This window comes from Mycosarcoma maydis, chromosome 7, assembly GCF_000328475.2.
Source record: "Mycosarcoma maydis chromosome 7, whole genome shotgun sequence".
NCBI classification, from domain to species: domain Eukaryota; kingdom Fungi; phylum Basidiomycota; class Ustilaginomycetes; order Ustilaginales; genus Mycosarcoma; species Mycosarcoma maydis.
The window spans coordinates 112,274-129,209 of NC_026484.1; the positions used below are offsets into that span (position 1 = coordinate 112,274).

General features: G+C 52.8%; 7 protein-coding genes across 7 annotated transcripts; 1 reads left to right on the forward strand and 6 right to left on the reverse strand.

The window, feature by feature from the left end:
• Nucleotides 1–282: 282 nt before the first annotated feature.
• UMAG_02851 (uncharacterized protein) lies at nt 283–888 on the reverse strand (the record flags this gene model as incomplete). Its single annotated transcript, XM_011390986.1, has 1 exon — nt 283–888. One exon carries the CDS (start codon nt 886–888, stop codon nt 283–285), a length of 606 nt encoding a protein of 201 aa, XP_011389288.1.
• Nucleotides 889–2,367: 1,479 nt separating this feature from the next.
• UMAG_02852 (uncharacterized protein) lies at nt 2,368–2,985 on the reverse strand (the record flags this gene model as incomplete). The annotated part of the gene is made up of 3 exons (XM_011390987.1): nt 2,368–2,561; nt 2,644–2,712; nt 2,811–2,985. 3 exons carry the CDS (start codon nt 2,983–2,985, stop codon nt 2,368–2,370), a joined length of 438 nt encoding a protein of 145 aa, XP_011389289.1.
• A 1,242-nt stretch (nt 2,986–4,227) lies between these two features.
• On the reverse strand, nt 4,228–4,758 carry UMAG_02853 (uncharacterized protein; the record flags this gene model as incomplete). Its single annotated transcript, XM_011390988.1, has 3 exons — nt 4,228–4,340; nt 4,431–4,499; nt 4,581–4,758. The coding sequence occupies 3 exons, from the start codon at nt 4,756–4,758 to the stop codon at nt 4,228–4,230; spliced, it is 360 nt and encodes a 119-aa protein (XP_011389290.1).
• A 1,653-nt stretch (nt 4,759–6,411) lies between these two features.
• UMAG_02854 (uncharacterized protein) lies at nt 6,412–6,774 on the reverse strand (the record flags this gene model as incomplete). The annotated part of the gene is made up of 1 exon (XM_011390989.1): nt 6,412–6,774. The coding sequence occupies one exon, from the start codon at nt 6,772–6,774 to the stop codon at nt 6,412–6,414; it is 363 nt and encodes a 120-aa protein (XP_011389291.1).
• A 1,500-nt stretch (nt 6,775–8,274) lies between these two features.
• UMAG_11484 (uncharacterized protein) lies at nt 8,275–8,658 on the forward strand (the record flags this gene model as incomplete). The annotated part of the gene is made up of 1 exon (XM_011391240.1): nt 8,275–8,658. The coding sequence occupies one exon, from the start codon at nt 8,275–8,277 to the stop codon at nt 8,656–8,658; it is 384 nt and encodes a 127-aa protein (XP_011389542.1).
• Nucleotides 8,659–9,241: 583 nt separating this feature from the next.
• UMAG_02855 (uncharacterized protein) lies at nt 9,242–13,474 on the reverse strand (the record flags this gene model as incomplete). The annotated part of the gene is made up of 1 exon (XM_011390990.1): nt 9,242–13,474. One exon carries the CDS (start codon nt 13,472–13,474, stop codon nt 9,242–9,244), a length of 4,233 nt encoding a protein of 1,410 aa, XP_011389292.1.
• A 598-nt stretch (nt 13,475–14,072) lies between these two features.
• UMAG_02856 (uncharacterized protein) lies at nt 14,073–16,328 on the reverse strand (the record flags this gene model as incomplete). The annotated part of the gene is made up of 1 exon (XM_011390991.1): nt 14,073–16,328. One exon carries the CDS (start codon nt 16,326–16,328, stop codon nt 14,073–14,075), a length of 2,256 nt encoding a protein of 751 aa, XP_011389293.1.
• Nucleotides 16,329–16,936: the final 608 nt, after the last annotated feature.

Below are 16,936 nucleotides of genomic sequence, written 5' to 3' on the forward strand. Positions count from 1 at the left end.
ATTAAGCGGGACTTGAGTATTGCGCCGAGAGTTCCGAGGCGTTTGGATAGTGTCCAGGCCACCGTCGAGACGCGAGTCGCAGAAGCGAGCAACAAAGGAGAGGGGAGTATCGGCTTCTTGCTGAGACGCTGCACAGCGCCAAGTCCATATAAAGGAAAGGACGTTACTGTTTCGGGCACGCTCGCCCTATCGACGTGACTTGCAGGGGGTCTTTTAGCACGCGTGACTGGATCGTCTTCAAGTGCAGCTTGTGCCGAGTTTTCAGCCTGGTCACCCCAACAGCTATCCCCACGGTGACGGTTGGTTGCCACGGATACGGCGCTGTTCATCTACTCCTCCACTACCGCCTCGCCTCCATGCATTGCCAACCAGACTCTCTGCATCTTCCAAGCTCAGAGCCCTTGGAACACCCGCAAACAACCCGGCGCCTGAGGTCGGTGGTTTACGACCAAGGTTCGTCTCCCTCAAAAGCTCATGCTGGTCGAAGCCATACACGTTCTTGGCTTTACTGAAGTTCTTCGCGATGAGTGCATCCAGCGAAGGCCTCATAGCACCCAAGGGTGTATAAACCGTCCCTCCCTGAAGATGAGATAAGGCACTTTGCACAAGCACTTGGTCCACACTGCTGTATCCTTGCTGAAATCCTCCAGTGCGCAGGTAGTCGTCCATGTACGGCCAGTGCGCCACTTCGTTCCAAGCATCATTGCGGAACAGATACCTGAGTGTAACCACCGCTTTGGCTTGTTGAGCTGGCTCATTCGGGTACATGTCCTTGGCAAATCGTTGTAAAACGTTCTTAGCGCTGTAAAATGCTGTTGTGGGAGCACTCTCGACGAGCCCCGCCAAGCTAAGCAACGTAAAGAAGAACAGCAATAGGTTCAAGTTCATCTTGAGCGCAAGATCGAGAAGCTGGGAATTCCGGTGGAGCGAATCAAGAACGAAAAACGAAGGACGAAGGACGAACGAGGAGAAATGGATACCAGCTACAGTGGTTTATATCCTTCCCATGCAAGCCATCACCGTCAGGACGCCTCAAGCACCTAGCGAGATTGGAACAGCAAGAAACTTCAATACACTGTCTAGCTCACAATACAAGCTTGTGTAGTGAAAGTTTTAATGTGACAGCAGTGAGATCAGGACAGGTGTCGCCATAAAACTCGAATTAGATGACAAAGGGTGGCCATGCGACGATCACGCCCACCAACCCTTTGGTAATGCATACAGAGTCTGCCAGTAGCTGATCAGAACCATGTTTGAGACTCACACTATTGAGTCGAATGATCACAAGTATGAGGTTAAAGTACTGAGAAGCACGAACCCACAAATTGACTGTTAGATGCACATTATGAAATGAGGTGCTGTCTTCCGTGAAGGAATCACCCACCTTGTAGAGCCTTGGGCGGTTGATGCTGTTCGAATGAGGGAATAAGCCTCAATAGGGTGGTTCGAGAAAAAGTTGGAACCTGCGTTGATGAATAGGTCGTTGCTTTGCGGCGTGCAGCTGTACCATTCACGATTGTGACGGTAACCTTTCGAAAAATGAAGCTTCGAGGAAAGACGCGAAAGGAGAAAGGTGCACATAGTATGGCAATCACTCTGCGACTGCTGCCTGTTCTCTTGGCCATAGCCATCACTGGTATCCACTCCCTTCTTCAGAGCCTTCATCGCTGCTTTTCAAACGCTTTAAACCTGAGTCTGCGTCTCATTTTCGTTCAAAGCAGCGCTTGCGATAACCGCGATGACATCGGCAGTCTTAAACGAGCACAAGAGCGTTTCGCCACGCTACCTGTCATTCGTGATTGTACGGGAAACGAGCTCGTAGTATTCACATTCGTGATTCATGATTGCCGAGTGACAACGAATGTCGTACTGCATCATTCGTAAGCAAAATTCACGATTACGTGGCGACGAGCATACTGCATCGGCGTTCATTTCCATCCACGGTGGCTGTATCTCTGCAGCGAGCAGCACAGCTCATGCGCGATAATTTAGGGTCAAGGTCAGTGGGTTACATCTCGCTTAGACAAACGACAGCTGAAAGGTGCCAGAATAAACTCAACGGCTACTGAAACTATAGGGAACGACTTGAATACTCACGACGAGTGCGGGAACGCGGTCTAGGAACAATCGTGAATTTCACTTCGTTTCTGATCATCAGATCTGGGAGTCATCCATCCACTCACGACTTTGATCGAAGTAATAGGGAGCTCAATAAGGACACGATCTCATTGTAATTGCAGGAGATTGATCTTGCTTATCAGTCTATGCTCAGTGTTCAACCATGGGTTGGTTCGGCGACAAATACGGACAATGGCTTGCTAAAATTTGTGAGGTTGGCGAAGAGGGACAATCGATCTTCACCTATGACTATCCAGCGACCAAAGAGCTGATCGCGCTTGATCGACCCTGTCTGCGATCAGGATTCATCGCTGCAGCCTCATTGTGAATCTCATCGACGGTACGGTAATAGGCTTGGCGATGCGCACGCATGCGTGCAATCTCACCGGCATACCAGGCGTTCCATTCGAGTCCGGTCAAAGGGTATGCTGCCGATCGCCCGGCTTTGTCGAGCAAGCAGAAAAAGTATGCAGATGCATCAGCGAGTGAAGCCGCATGAATATGCGGTCACCACATATCACTTACTTGTTCTTCCTATCAGCGCCATATCTCGGAAAAACTGGGGAAACACATCTACTGGTGGATTCTGGAGCGCTATTACGATGCAGCGTTATCGTTTGAAGCATCACCAAATGTTACGTATTGTTAGTAGGTAGGGCTTCTAGACGAATCGCTCAGATGTTCAGACGTACCAGTGTTTTGTTGCAATGCCTCAGAGACACGCTCCTTGAGCTGCTGGATCGCCCGCTCGATTGGCATTCCTTGCCTCCAAACAATTTCTTCTTTAGGGAGAAGATAGGCCTTGACGTGACCAGTGCAAGTGATTGCGATGAGTAGGATCGCTGTGCAGATATTGGACGGAGTCATTGCAAGTCGGGTCCGTGCCAAGTCTGGGCACAGACGATGACGCTGAAGCCGAGTAGATGAATGATAGGCAAAAGAAGGTAAACAATTGACGAACTTAGCAATATATGCTTGCCCAACTGTCGGCTCAGCTGCTTGATTTCAGTCAGCAGAAGCGCTACGAGCAAGACCTTGAAACGTGCGTCCAAGATAAGCTCTAGGACCAGCCTGTGAGACGCGAGACAGGAGTGACAAGCGCTGATGAGAGCGGTGAGCATTCACGACAGCGAGATGCTACACCTTTGCGGATGTTAATTGTCTAAACTCGGCCTCTAATGCTTTGGAGATGCACGAAAGGCTATCGCTGCCTCTTATCGATCTGCGTGGCCGGTTCTGTCTGAACCAATCTGAAGCTTGCCGAGTATAGCACATGAGCAACACCGTGGGTGCTTCTGCTCGTGAACTAATCTCGGAGCCTTTAGCAACCCACACCGGTATGCGGACTGGACGGTCACCACTGCGAGGTCGGAATCGGGGTCGTAACGGCACCAAAGACTCTAGCCACGCAGGAGAACGGCATCAGACCGGAACGAGCTACCTCCTACACTTCAATAACCACGATAGAATCAAGCAGGCATGCAACGTGGTCGGGAGAAGACCTAGACCAGCGCTTGCTGTGCTAAACTCGCATGGATAGCCAAGAAAGAGCCTAAGCTGCTCGTCGGTACACGCTGGATGTGTGTCGATGAAGACAGAGAGGATCTGTGGGCTACAATGAAGTTTGAAAGTACCACTTGACACACTTGACACGTTGAGACACGCAGCACATGTGGGCAGACTGGACATCCGAATCGGATCTGTCTTCTAGTCAGCCAACTATTACATCGCGTTGTTTCGCGGCGTCTCGATGCCACAGCCTCACTCGCGCCCACTTCTTGCACACTTTAGTATCGCATAAGCTGTCAATGCGGATTTATTCATCTCATTTCTGCATGTAAGGAACGTCCAATGTCCCATTCAAACTCAATAGAAATGTCCCTGCGGAAGTTTCAGCGATGTATGAAGCCAGAAAGGTGTGTATCATAATCTGGAGTTAGTCATCTGTAGGACATCAAGGATGATCTCGATGAATCGGACTTGCAACCATCGCATCCGGGCATCACCACTGAGCTTGTGGTACTGGTGCTCTAAGTCTAACGTGGACAAGGATAAACCTAAGCAATCACGAATGTTCTTGAATCACTGTGGATGTCATGATGAGCGGATTCAGCTCCTGGATCCGGCGCGTGCAGCTCTGGCTTCGGGCGTCTGAATACGCTCGATTTCAGCGGCATACCAGCGGTTCCACTCGGCGCCTGTCACGGGTCTAGCCGTGCTTTCTGTTGAAAGATAGGTAAATGCAGAGAGGTTCTTACTCAGTCAAAGCTTTGGATTTTGCCCACATCAATACTCTTCGAATCTACACTTACCCAGTCTTCCGTCCTGTTGCAGGGAACGGAAAAACCTATGCGCAGCCATGGCGTCCGGATTGATCGCGTCTACACGTGCACGAAATTTGGATGGAAGGTCTCTGTCAGAATATATCTGGGGGTTACTTTGCAACGAAAGCTATGACCTACTTTCACCATTGCGTCGGAGAGCAGAAAAGATGTTCAAATGAAGGTTTCTGATCCCTTCTTCGATTGGCTGACCATATTGCCAGAGCTGCTCTCCTGCTTCGATCTGGTAACTCCAGACAGAAGCCAAGAATGTCAAGAGCAGCATCGGCAGAAGAAGCGTCAACTTGGGGGAATACATGCTGAAGAGTGGAATCGTGTTGCTATGGCACAGAGGTGTGAGGATCAGGCTCGAGAATCAGGTAAGAACGCGCCTTATATGCTCGTCGTCGCAAAGGCTCCCCTATCTGAGACTGGGTAGCAGCTTGGCCGCCAACCAAGTCAAGCGAATCTTGCTCATCACTGGAGGTGGTCTTCTCGATTCTACAATGGGGATCGCCTGAAATTGGCTCAGAATGCCAAGTCATCCAAGAGGCGCGCAACGAAATGAGCCCCACACAGTGAAGCACGAAGGGGCATCTGCAGATGAAGTCTTGGCCAACAATCACCAATGCAGTGGGGAAACTACCGGTCCGTTGTGAACGAAGCAAGCGAAAATTCGTGATTTGTTTCGAGTCTGAGTAATAACCATCAAGGCCTCACTTGCACATTGCATCTTCTGTTAGAGAGACCCCGTTCAGTAGAGCGTTCGCATGTTTCTTTCGGATGCAGACGTTTACGTCAACAGTGTTTATCTTACTACGCACAATGCTAGCCATAAGTATCATTTCAGCTGTCAACGATTTCTTCTCTACGTGATCTTGGGTTGTTCAGGGATTGGTTCTTTTAGATGTAATATGCACGATGACTGATCCACGGGCGTGCTTCAAAACTGAGCGAAGAGTCCATTGTCTGTCGTGAGCACTTTACCTGTTGGCGGGCGTGTTGGTGGGTGAAGCCAAATCGCAACAGTGGAAAGAGTCCTGATCGAAGGGCTTGAAAACGTGCGGCTAAACAACCCACAGAGAAAAATACAACGGCGAACGACTTGTCGTTCGGCCCCACTCTCATACGGCATCGAACCAAATACCTCCGGCAGCCATGATGCACGAATGTAACAAGGCGATCCGAACTAGCGGTTGAAGTTCCGTAACGCCAACCACATGACCATACGATGTAGTCATCATTCAATCACTTTTCAGAGTTTGCCTCTGCACGCTCTTAGGAGGGGTTGGACGCGAAGCATAGAATTGGCGATCATCTCGCCGAAAGTTGGAGCGACATGTGAAAGGGCGGAATTGGTCTTCAACACATGGAATAGTTTCCTACCCACGCCAGCGAAAGATGTCAACAAGAAACGTGCCGGACGAGACCCATCAAGAACTGCACTTGTGACTTGCTCAAGGCGTTCTAACAGTGGGAGTATGATGAGGCAGATGGTCCGAGGTCGCACCACAAGAATAGGATATTTGGCTTTATCGAATAGGACTTATTGCACTCCATCTTACGAACGACGATGAGATGAATCGTCAAAGGGCAAGGCTGTAGGCAAGGCAGGGACCAGCATTTAATGACCCAGTAACGCGCCAAGAAAAGCGACGTTCGTCGCCAAACGTATCTATGTGTAATTCTGACGGAGAAGGCCGATTCGAGGGCCCTGTGTGATTTTTCCGTTAGCTCGTTCATCTTCTCCAACATCATGATATTCTGAGAATGTGTCGACACCATTGTCAGTCAAAGTGTTAACCCCGACGAGATACGAGACGAGTCAAGACAAACAGGCGTTGCAAGCGATCAACCGACTGTCGTATCTATACTCTCACCACAAGCGTGAGCCTCTAGCCATGGCGGCCATGCGAGCAGTAAAGTCAAATTTGGATCGATCTACGAGTGGCAACTTTGCACAGTACAAAGCCTATGCAGAATAGGATTTACCAGCAGGACTTCGAACGCGTTTGTGGTTCTTTGGAGGAACTTGCACCTGATCAGCCTTGACCTGGCGCAAGTCTTGCTCCACGTTTTGCGACAATCTATGGAAGAGGCTATTCTCTTGCACTCTGAGCTGCTGCTCGATCTGATCAGATGCAGTGTAAGCGAGGTTGAAGGCTTGACGAACTTGGTCGATGTCCTTGCTCATGAGCTTATCAACTATTTCTGCTGGCATTCCGCGCTTTACCGGAACTATGGGCACAGCTGTGCTGGTCCAAGATAGTTGGAGGAGGAGCACGAGTTGAGCTAGAAGTGTCAGTGCTCCAAGCTGGCCGATGACGCGCGACATTTGTGATTGGCTTGGAAACAGCGAAAGTGAGAAGAATAGGGTTGCGATGGGAAAGGACAAAAGCAAAAAGGAAGCGTTCTCTGCTACGCTTTTAACACTTTGCTGCTCCAAGGCTGAATCTGTTCTGGGCGACGAGCGAGCACTGGACCGGTGACGATGCACCGGTGGCAGACGTACCACAAGATCGAGGCTTGCTATCGGGTGGTGCGGTAGGCGTCCGCACACAGAGCGAGTATCGAGCGCCATTTCAGCGTGGGAAATCTTTGCTCGTGGTCAAAAGACCATCTTGTCGAGAAGCCGATGGAGGTGCTCCTTTTCAGCGTGGGAACCGACCCATCTTCATACACGGCCGCTCTCCGCAATCCGCACTCAAGACTGGCCCAGCGTCTAGCGGCAAGTGTCACGTACTAGTTATGGTGCTCGCTCCACTTCTCTGCGATTGTCGATATGCCACGATTCAGATGAAAGCGGCTGCGAATGTCGTTTCATGGTGAGCGGTACTTGTTGTGCTTTATGTGCTTGCCGCGAATGCCGTCGAGCTCATCTGTGCTTTCACAATCGTAGCTTCCGAAGTTCGAGCGTGTTTGCGACACCGGTGTTGCTGTAAAAGTTGAGTTTGTCGGAAATAGAAGAGACCTGGTGCTTGGCTGGGTACTTCAAGTGTCTGAAGTGGCAGAACATGTACACGTAGCTTCTGGGCAATTGTCAGCAAGACTTGATTGAGGGCGTTGGCGGTCTGGACACGCGTGCGGAAGCGGAAGGCAAGTTTGCTCACGACCATCAAAGCAATATCCTTTTTCGTTCAGCCTCGAGCGGCGGGCTTGTTCACACGTTTTCCGTTTACACCTTGCACATGAATCAACGCAATACACGGTTGCACTTGCTGGCGCCATCGGGAAAAGGATCCAGGTTCAAGTTGAAGAGAAATCGACGCACAGCGCGCTTGCAAGCATCATTTACGCAGGGAGCATATTTCGTCAACCATCACGGCGTTCGACGTCGAAATCGGAAATGAAAGCACCACCCACAGCGGAATGCACATGACCATTCGCTCTGTACTGCTCGCCTGAAACGTACGCTCTTTAGCTAATTCCTAACAGTCACGAGTCACGCTTATGAAGCAGCACACAATAGGGGGCTGTAATACATCTTACAGCGGGAATACGAAGCCAAACGTGTAAAGATGCACGATGCGTGATGGGCTGATCAGAGCTTCATTGAACAGAAAGAGCGCCTGGTGCTTTTTGCTGGCTTTGCAAACAACCGTGGACTGCGTAGGAAGCTGGGTTTTGGCAGGCATGCTACGCTGCCCGTTGTCGCAAGTTTAGTGATCCGCTGGATGCAAAAACGCCGAGAGCAAGATGTGCATATAATGATCACGATTATTCTCCGGTCCTCACCAACCCACTCTCCCGTTTTTTCGACCGTTGAGACACCCGACCAACACTTGTAAAGTATCAGTCTTGTCTTGCTTGTACACAAGTTAGCCATCTGTCAACGATGCGTCTGTTCCGGTCACCGATCATCCTGCCGCTGCTGGTTCTTGTCGTTTTCACAGCAACTTGCGTTCTGGCTGTGCCGGCGGGTGACAACGGAAGCAGCAGCAGCAGCAGCAGCAGCACCAAGGGAAGGCTAGCCAAGCTGCTAGGACGTTTCAAGAAGAATAAACCGCCCTCGCTCCTCGACCACCTGAACGCCTACATGCCGGCGCACGAGTACGCTGAGCTGAAGCCGACGTGGGATCGCGCAGTGGAGCAGGGCTGGATTCGACCCGATACTGGTACGTTGTATAGAAAAAGGTCGAACGCATTTGCGCGCAAGGCAGAACGACTGATGACTGACGAGTATTTTGGCGGGTTGTTTGCAACTATCCGGCACAGGTGAGGCGATCCGATACGACGGCATTCGTAGTCGTCAAGAAAACGAAACGATCAACTTGATCTTGCACAAAATCGACCCGTACATTGAGGAGCTCGCAAGAAATCTACCGCACTGATTCTATCGCGTGACCACGTATGCGTTGTATGGCTCTACACTTACTGCCATCCACGCTCGCACGTGTCTCTCAAACCCCCTAAACTGACGTGTCGGCGCCAACCCAAACGCTCGTTGCTCGCTTCCCAGTGCCTCTTCAACATGCACCTCTGCCTCTCTTCTCGCCCACCCCTATCGCTGCACTTCTTTGCTCACGTTAAGTCAAGCGCCAAATCCGTCCTTTTCGTCTTGCCATGATACTTGATTTGCCTCTTCTTCGCGTCTCCGTCTGAACACTATCGCTCCGTGCACTCTCACGAAAATCCAAAACATGTCTATCACACGTAAAGTCAGCTGTGAGGCTCTCGAGCTCAAATCAGTGCGACACACGTTTTCGGCGAGCAGAGACACATATCAGACAACGGATAGAACCGAGTAAGGACGGCAAAGTTGTCTTGTGATTGCCTCGAATCGAACGTCGCTCTCGATAAGATCAGGATTCGATCATGCTATCGTCTTGGTCGACCAGAGGATGAAGCGTAGCATCAGATCGCACGCCAGCTTGATTGGCAGCGAGTCCAGCCAATTCGTTGGCTAGTCTGGGCAAATCTGAATCCTCGAAAAACCCAAGCACGGTAGCCGCCTCTTTCTGGTAATCCTGCAAAAGCAGAGTGATAAAGTGGTCAGGAGCGTCATGGAAGCGTGCTTCTAGCAGAGATCGAAGCCGCTTTCCTTGCTCCTGGCGCTCCACTGGGTGTGGATCGGTATCGTCGCTAACGGCATCGTCCAACTTGGCAAGATCACCAATGTCAATCCACGCGTGTCTGCCCGAGCCGTCCTGATCACCCAACACCTCGCGCAACACAGCGTACAACCCAGTGCACTTTAGATCTTCCAAGAGCGTCTGATCCGAGACATTGTTGGTCTCGCTCAGACTCACCCAATCGTCGCGAATCACGCTTCGCCTCCAGATGGCCTTGAGACAAGCATGTCGTCTAGATTCGGGCATGTTGCTCGATGCTCGAATCAGCACTTTGATCGCCGTGGAGAAGTCTTCCAGCTGCGATTCCGGGGTGTCCTTGAGCGTAAGCAGGTCGATCAGATCTTCCGCGCCGAGGTACGTGTTGGAAAGCACAAGTTGCTGAATTAGTTGCATATAGTGCTGTCGATACGCCGCGTATTCGGCGAGACGCGAAGCAACCGTGTCGACAATTTCGTTTGCAAGTTTATCTGCAGCTGGCGTTCCAGCGGTAGGCAAGTCCACGGGAAACCCGCCAGCAACACTGTTTTCCCACAGAGCCACAAGCGAATCCTGAACAGCGATCAAGTCCAAATAGTCATCGAAAAATTCGATCTGCTTCTGAACGCCCACCGTCCGCAAATCTTGCACTTTCAAAGTCGACAGATATCCGAGTTTGGCCAAACTCAACATGAGTTTCCTCTGCGAAACGTTGCTCTCGACCAGTCCCAGCTGCTCCAATTTAGTCGACGCCGCAGCGAACCGTTGCAGCGCAAGATCGTGCAACCACGCCAAACGCTCTTTGCCCGGTTGGCTGAGGAACGACAGCACGAGCGCGTGATATTCGGATTTCTGCGTGAGCAGCGTTCGCTGTTGATCATGTTCAACGTACCATGTGTAGAGTTCGTAGGCGAACGACTCTTGGTAACGCTCCAGATAAGTTTCAGTGCGAGCGTCACTTTTGAGCGCGGGATCGTTGCACAGCTCGACCAAGGTTCGGAAGTCCATGTACTGCTCGGCGAGCGTGAACGCTCGATCCGAGCGGCCGATTGTGACGAGAGGACGGATGAACAGAGGTCGAGCTGTGCGGTAGGTGGTGGCGAACACGGCGAATTCTCGCTCGAATGCACCGCTGTCGGTTGCACTGGCTGCGGCAGCTTGTAGGTACTGCAGTCGCTCCAAGTAACACGCCAGCGCAATCTCAGCGAGCGAGCACAGTTGCGTCTTGAGCTCGGCTTGAACTCGGTGCTCCCGCTTCAACTCTTCGCTAACAGCACCAGAAAACTCGGTGGATGCGGCATCGATGCTCGAACCCAATTCGCGCGTTCGGTCGGGAATCAAATTCACCGTCAATGCAAAGAGACTCTCCAGGAGCTGCACGGTTGCACTTTGAGCTGTCCAGGCCTCGAACGCTATCGTTGCTGCTGCCTGCGCTGCCGGCGCTGCCGGTGTTGCTGCTGTTGCTGCCGTTGCTGCCGGTGTTGCTGCTGTTGCTGCCGTTGCTGTTACTGCTGATGTACTTACACCACTGTCCGGCTCGAGAATGCCGTACAGTGCTCCACTCTCCTTTCTGTACCTGAGCGCAGCTCGCAAAGCAGACATCACGACCCTATTGAACTCGAGCACATCCGTGGACCTCGTACGCAACGGTTGAGCCGAGATGCTCTTGGTCTGCTTTAGCAGCCTCTCCAACACCTCGGTCGTCAAATCGGCATGATGCCGGAAGAATTTGCGCACCAAGTCGTCTGCGCTCGTGCCCAGTCCTTGTTCGGCCATCACGGTTTCGATGGATCTAGCGAGCGGACTCTGTGCAGCCGACGCGTGACTGTGTGTTGAAGTGTAAAACTCGTTCTGATACACCCACAATTCGCTGAGTGCTGCTGCTAGCTCGGCATCGGCGCGCAACTGTCGCTTTGTCGTCTGGGGCAACTTCTCAAGGTGACCACATGCAGCGACAAACTGGACCAAGAAACGCAGCTTGCCAAGACGATCCTTGAGTGCGGCTCGAAGATCCACCGAGGGCGCAACGCTCTGTGAGATGGGGTTGCTAAAAGTCAAAAGCTCACGACTGAGGTCTTCGCACGCCGTCATCAACGTTCCTTGCAGATGAGACGCAAGTTGGAAAGTGAGAGGGTTGAGAGGCGATTCAGAATAGTAGAGCGCCTGTTCGAGCTTGCTCTTGAGTCGTTCGGTGTCGGCGCGTTGACGATCAGCTGCTGAAGTGTAGGCAGTGCAACGATTGCGGATCTCATTGACACTCGTTTCCACCAACAGCGAGCCAGAGGTAGCCGAGATGAGCGAAAGCGCTGCAATAGCATGATTTCCGAAGTCGATCGAGTCGCATCCAGTGCCGATGAATCGGTTCTTGACGTCGTCCTTGAGTTTGATGACTTCTTCAAATGTCTCACAACCTGACTCGAGCTGCTTGGCGACCACTGTGTCGGCAAAGCAGATAAACGCAGCAGGTCCGCCATTGGGCAAGCTGAGTGTCGGCATCGCATACGGGCGCGGGTCCGCGAAGTTCGAGTAGTTGAGCGCCAGGATAGAAGCAACCACAAACGACCCGGCGTCCTTCACAGCATCGACGATGGCCAATCCATAACCAAGCGGCTCGTGTTCGGCTTTGGCTTGGGAGTAGAGAAGCACCAGCTGGCCGTCTGACTGAACAGCTCCGTCGAGAACGTCAAAGGAAAGGCTCTGAGCAGCACTATACCTCTCGTCGCTGAGCTGAAGCACATTGCTCGCGATGACTTGTTGGACATCCTGTTCGGCAAGCAGACGCTCACCTCCCTGATCAAGCACCTGCCATCTCTGCAACGTCTTGCGGCCAATCGCGTACACTTCGCGGCCTTGCTTGCCCGCCTGAATGGGGGCTACGGCAATCGAGACGACTTGATCGTTGGACGATCCCATCGCCGATGTCGAGCCAAACAAACGGCTAAGCAAACCGCGTTGTTGGGAGAAAGGTCGAATCTCGGCCTGGAGCATGCCGGCTCTGCTGCCGACCGAGACGCGCAGCATTCGAGACTGACTGGTGGCTAGCACCAACGTCGACTCGTCGACACGCTGCAGCTGAACGATGGTTTCAGAGGTCGACGAAAGCGGCACCGAGATGCGCTGTGCACGATCCTGACGCGTGAGCGAAGACGAGATGCCCTCCCACAGGCAAGTTTGGCCATCGGGCGCGACAAGGAGCAATGCCGGCTCTCTGTTAGCGCCCCGAGGGATGAAGCAGCAGTGCGCGAGGTCATTGATTGCCGTCATGCTAGAAGACGAATATTGCGGCACGGGAAACACAAAGCATGTCGGTGAGCCAGTGCCAATCCCGCGGCTGGAGTAGTTCCACACAAAGCACTGTGTGCGTGAAACAAGGCAAGCGTAGCCCGTCTGAACGTCGAGATGACCCTGGAACGCGTCGATGTAAAGATCCGCATCGTTAAGCACCTCGAGGACCTCGTTGGGCAATCTCGAATAAGCTGATACGTGTACCCAGCGGTCGCCCAATAGCACGGTGCCTTCCTCGAGCTGCGCCTTTGCATCCTTGCTCAACAGAGGCGGGCGTCGACCGAAACCAGCCATCGAAGCAGAATAAGCCGATTCGGCGACGGAGCGCATATCTGCGTCGTCGTTGATCAGTGATCCTTCGCGATCGAATGCACTGCTAGGGCTGAGAAGAGATACATTGGGGCCAGAGATGGCGAGCATGGAGGAAGGACGTGGACGCGCGCGTGTTGTGCGTGGTCTCGCGTTGGTGCTCAAGAAGAGAGAGCCGGACGAAACATCGCCGGATTCGTTGATGTTGTTGACGTCGCCACGTCTAAAAGTCGATGGTGAAAGAAAAGACGGCGGAGAGAGAGGGTCCTGACCACCGAATACAGGCGTACCAGCACGAGATGGATGATTGGCTGAATGAGACGCGCCGACACCAGCACCCACCAGCGGTGTCGACGACCTTGCATCCCTTACCCGCGAGGGCGTGGTAAACATTATGGTACACTAACGTTTTGCTCGGAACAAAAGGTCAGAAAAGAAAGGTGGGGAACGTTCTTGGTGATGAAGACGGCAATGAAAAGGAAGGTAGATGAGTTTCAGATGGTCAAAGCGAACCTTTTCCCACATTTTACGAATCAACTGACCTTTACGATTTCTTCGCGTGCCGCATAAAACACACGCTCGAATCGGGCGATACAGCGCGTTGCAGATCGGGATCGTCCAAGCTGCATCGATGTATGAAGGGGTTACGGTTGATCATCGCATCTTCCTGTCCCGCAACCAGCACACAGTGGATAAAACTAAGGCCTAGCTGACTGTCAGACACGACGGCCTAGAGACAAATATAGCGATGTTGATGCATAGAGAACGATACGATGCAAAAAGACACATGACAAAGACCTGGAGAGCGTGCACAAAGTGTTCGGACAAAGAGTTGCTGATGGGCAAAGGAGACGGCTGAGACTGACAGGGAGGTGGCAGATAGCAAGACGAGTTGACGTGCGTGTAAAATTATGACAAAGACGAATTGTTGGCAGAGATAAGGAGGAGTTGGAGAGTATCGAGTCTGAAAAGGAACAAGATGAACGGAAAATCAGAACGTAGGGGAAGGCGAGTTGACCCCGGAATCTTCTTCTTCCTCGTCCATCGCTTCATGGATCGAGCGCATCATATCGACCTCAACTGCACTTGATGGATCCGAGAAACTCCAAGGGAAGGGATTCGCTGCGCCGCTCATTTCAGAGTCGTCTGATTTCGGGGCAACCTCGGTTGGATGTGCAGGGGACGCCAGCGGCCTTCCTCCCGGACGCCAAATTCGCAACGAATGGTCGTCACCGCATGAAGCCAAGGTGAGAGAATCCTTGGGATGCCAGGCTACATCGTTGACAGTTCCTCCGTTGTGACCTTCGAGCGTCTCGATCAGGCGGCCGCTGGCACGATGCCAAATGTAGATCTTGGCATCTTCGCTGCCAGACACGACAAAGTTCTCGTCGATACCGCCAAAGCCGCATCCGATGACATGTTGATGGATCTTGTGCCCATTGAAGCGCCTTACCAAGCACTGACGGTTGATATCCCACATCTGCAACTCGCTAGGACGCACATTGATGAGCGCGTACTGCGAGTCGCCACTGACCGCTAGACTGACGACTTCTTCGCGCAGGTAGATGGAGCCCAGCTCTTCGCGCGTGCGCAGATTGATAAAATGAATGCGATATCGCTCGGTGCCCATGGTCCGCGATCCACCTCCCAGGTCGGCGGCCAGATCCAGATCGGCTCGATCGTGAATGATACCGGTAGAGGCCGTCGACTGGGAAGAAGTATCGCTGAGCTGATCAGATGCCGTGGAGATGCTCAGAGCGGTGGATGAGCTGGTGTGGCCGCGAGTTGTGGACGACGAGAGGCCAGTTTGCGCGACTTGGCGTGCACTGAGAGCGACCAGATGAGCGCCGTCCGGCGAAGCAGCCACGCTAAGGACGCGGAAGGGTGACGTGGTTTTCTTGTGCAGAACGTAGCCCTGCGTGTCCCACCAAACGATCTTGCCGTCCATGCCTCCAGTGACAAAGCCAGAACCGTCTGCGAGCCAGGTTGCGGTAGCTACTGTGTAGCTGTGTTCGCGAAGCGTCAGCATGCTTCCCGTGGCAAGTCTGCAAAGTGTGACGTCGACGTCCGAGGTGACGAGGAGCTGCTCATCGTCTGGCGACCAAGAAACAGACGAGATGTTGTCCGAGAGCGGAACAAACTTTTGCAACAGCTTGTAATCGTCCTGAACGCTCCAGATCAGGATGGTCTTGTCAGCACCTGCTGTTGCAAGTTTAGTGCCGTCGTGCGAGAATTGTAGACACCAAACTTCGTCGCGGTGGTCCATGATGATGATGGAATTGTGAGATGGAAAGACGGATCGGTCGGATCTATGGTCGGTCAAGAGCGAGAAGTGAGAGCCATGAGGAGAATTGAAAAAGGGATCCTGTTGCTTCTGAAAGCTCTGCGCCTGCTCGAGCAGCTGTGGCAAGCGCCGACTGGGAATCATGACAAGCGGAGAGACGGCAGACTCGATTTCGACCATGAGCAACCTGCGCGAATCACCGTCGGCACCATCCCAGCCAGCTCTAGCATGGAGCTGTTCGGGCGAGGCCGAGATGACGAGACTGGAGAGTAGATGGAGCTGGGATGTGTCATGACTGAGCGGGGTGAGCTTCTCGCGTAGCACGTTGAGCGCCTTTTTGGTCTGGCGAGCCTCGAGCAGTTCGAGGTAACGCTGCTTTTGCAACATGAAGCGAATCGAGCGAAGGCTGACCAGATCCGGTCTTCGAAGTACAGAGTCGATGAGGTCTTGGTTCGACGAGTCGAGGACAGCCGGCAGGGATACCGAGGAAGAGGCGGTGGAGGATGACGCAGGTGCGTCGAGCAACGAGCTGCCAGCGCTGCTACCTAGTGGGTTGCGCGAGGCCTGGATGCGCCTGGCAGCGTAGGTGAGGCCATCGATGAGAAGTCTCTCTGCATTTCTCCAATCACCGCTGAGGACGGCAGTGCGAAAAGCTGTAATGGAAGGATGCTCGAGTGTGATGCCAGATTCGGCTTCGAGCGTCTTGGCTGCCGAATCGAACCCCATCTCGCGCAAGGATTGGAGGGTAAGCTTGACGAGCTCTCTTCGATCGATCGAGCTTCCGGGAAAGAGCGGAGAAAAGGCGGGAGCGTCTGAATAGTCTTCCAACGCCGAGACGGCTGGTTTACCATTGCGGTGACCATTGCTACTGCCGTTGATAGTGTCGAATTTGAGGGAGTGATCGCTGGGTTTGCGGTTGGAGGAATCGCCATTGGAATGGGCGGAAGAGGTGTTCTTGGCCATTTTGTCAGCTGCACCCGTCACGACTGCGAGATTAGTCGAGTGAGAGGGCAGTAGATGGGTGGGAAGAGGACGAGATTCCCGACTCGAGAGGACACAAGAGAATCAAGCCTAGCTCTTTTTGGAGTTGGCGCCTCCGAGGCAACGAGAGGTCGAGCGTGTAGACGTGGCGTCCTGAATGTGTGCTGGCTTTTCCCGCCGAGAGAGGGTTGATGACTTGGTAACGGGGTGGCTGATGCAAAGCGATCTGAGAATGAGTGCCTCAGCAGAGATGCCTGCGCCAAGTTGCTGGACGTCGACGGTAATTACGGCCGAGATGCTGCAGCGACGGGAGGTCAGGAGAGGACCTAGAAAGCGGGACGCAGGTGTTGCTGGCGCTGTGGTGCTGTGGTGCTGTGAGCTCCTCCTCGATGGGCAGTATGTACACCCGTACCACAAATGGACTCCCCAATGAGGTTGGGGGTGATGGTGTGCCAAAGCTCAAGTATGGGTATTGAGCAGTTGGACAGTCGCTGGCTGAGGCGGGACACACACAAGCAGTGCTGGTGACCGAAAAGGTTCAAACAGGTAAGCCCTGCTTCATAAATGTGTCGACGAGGATGATGGTGGAA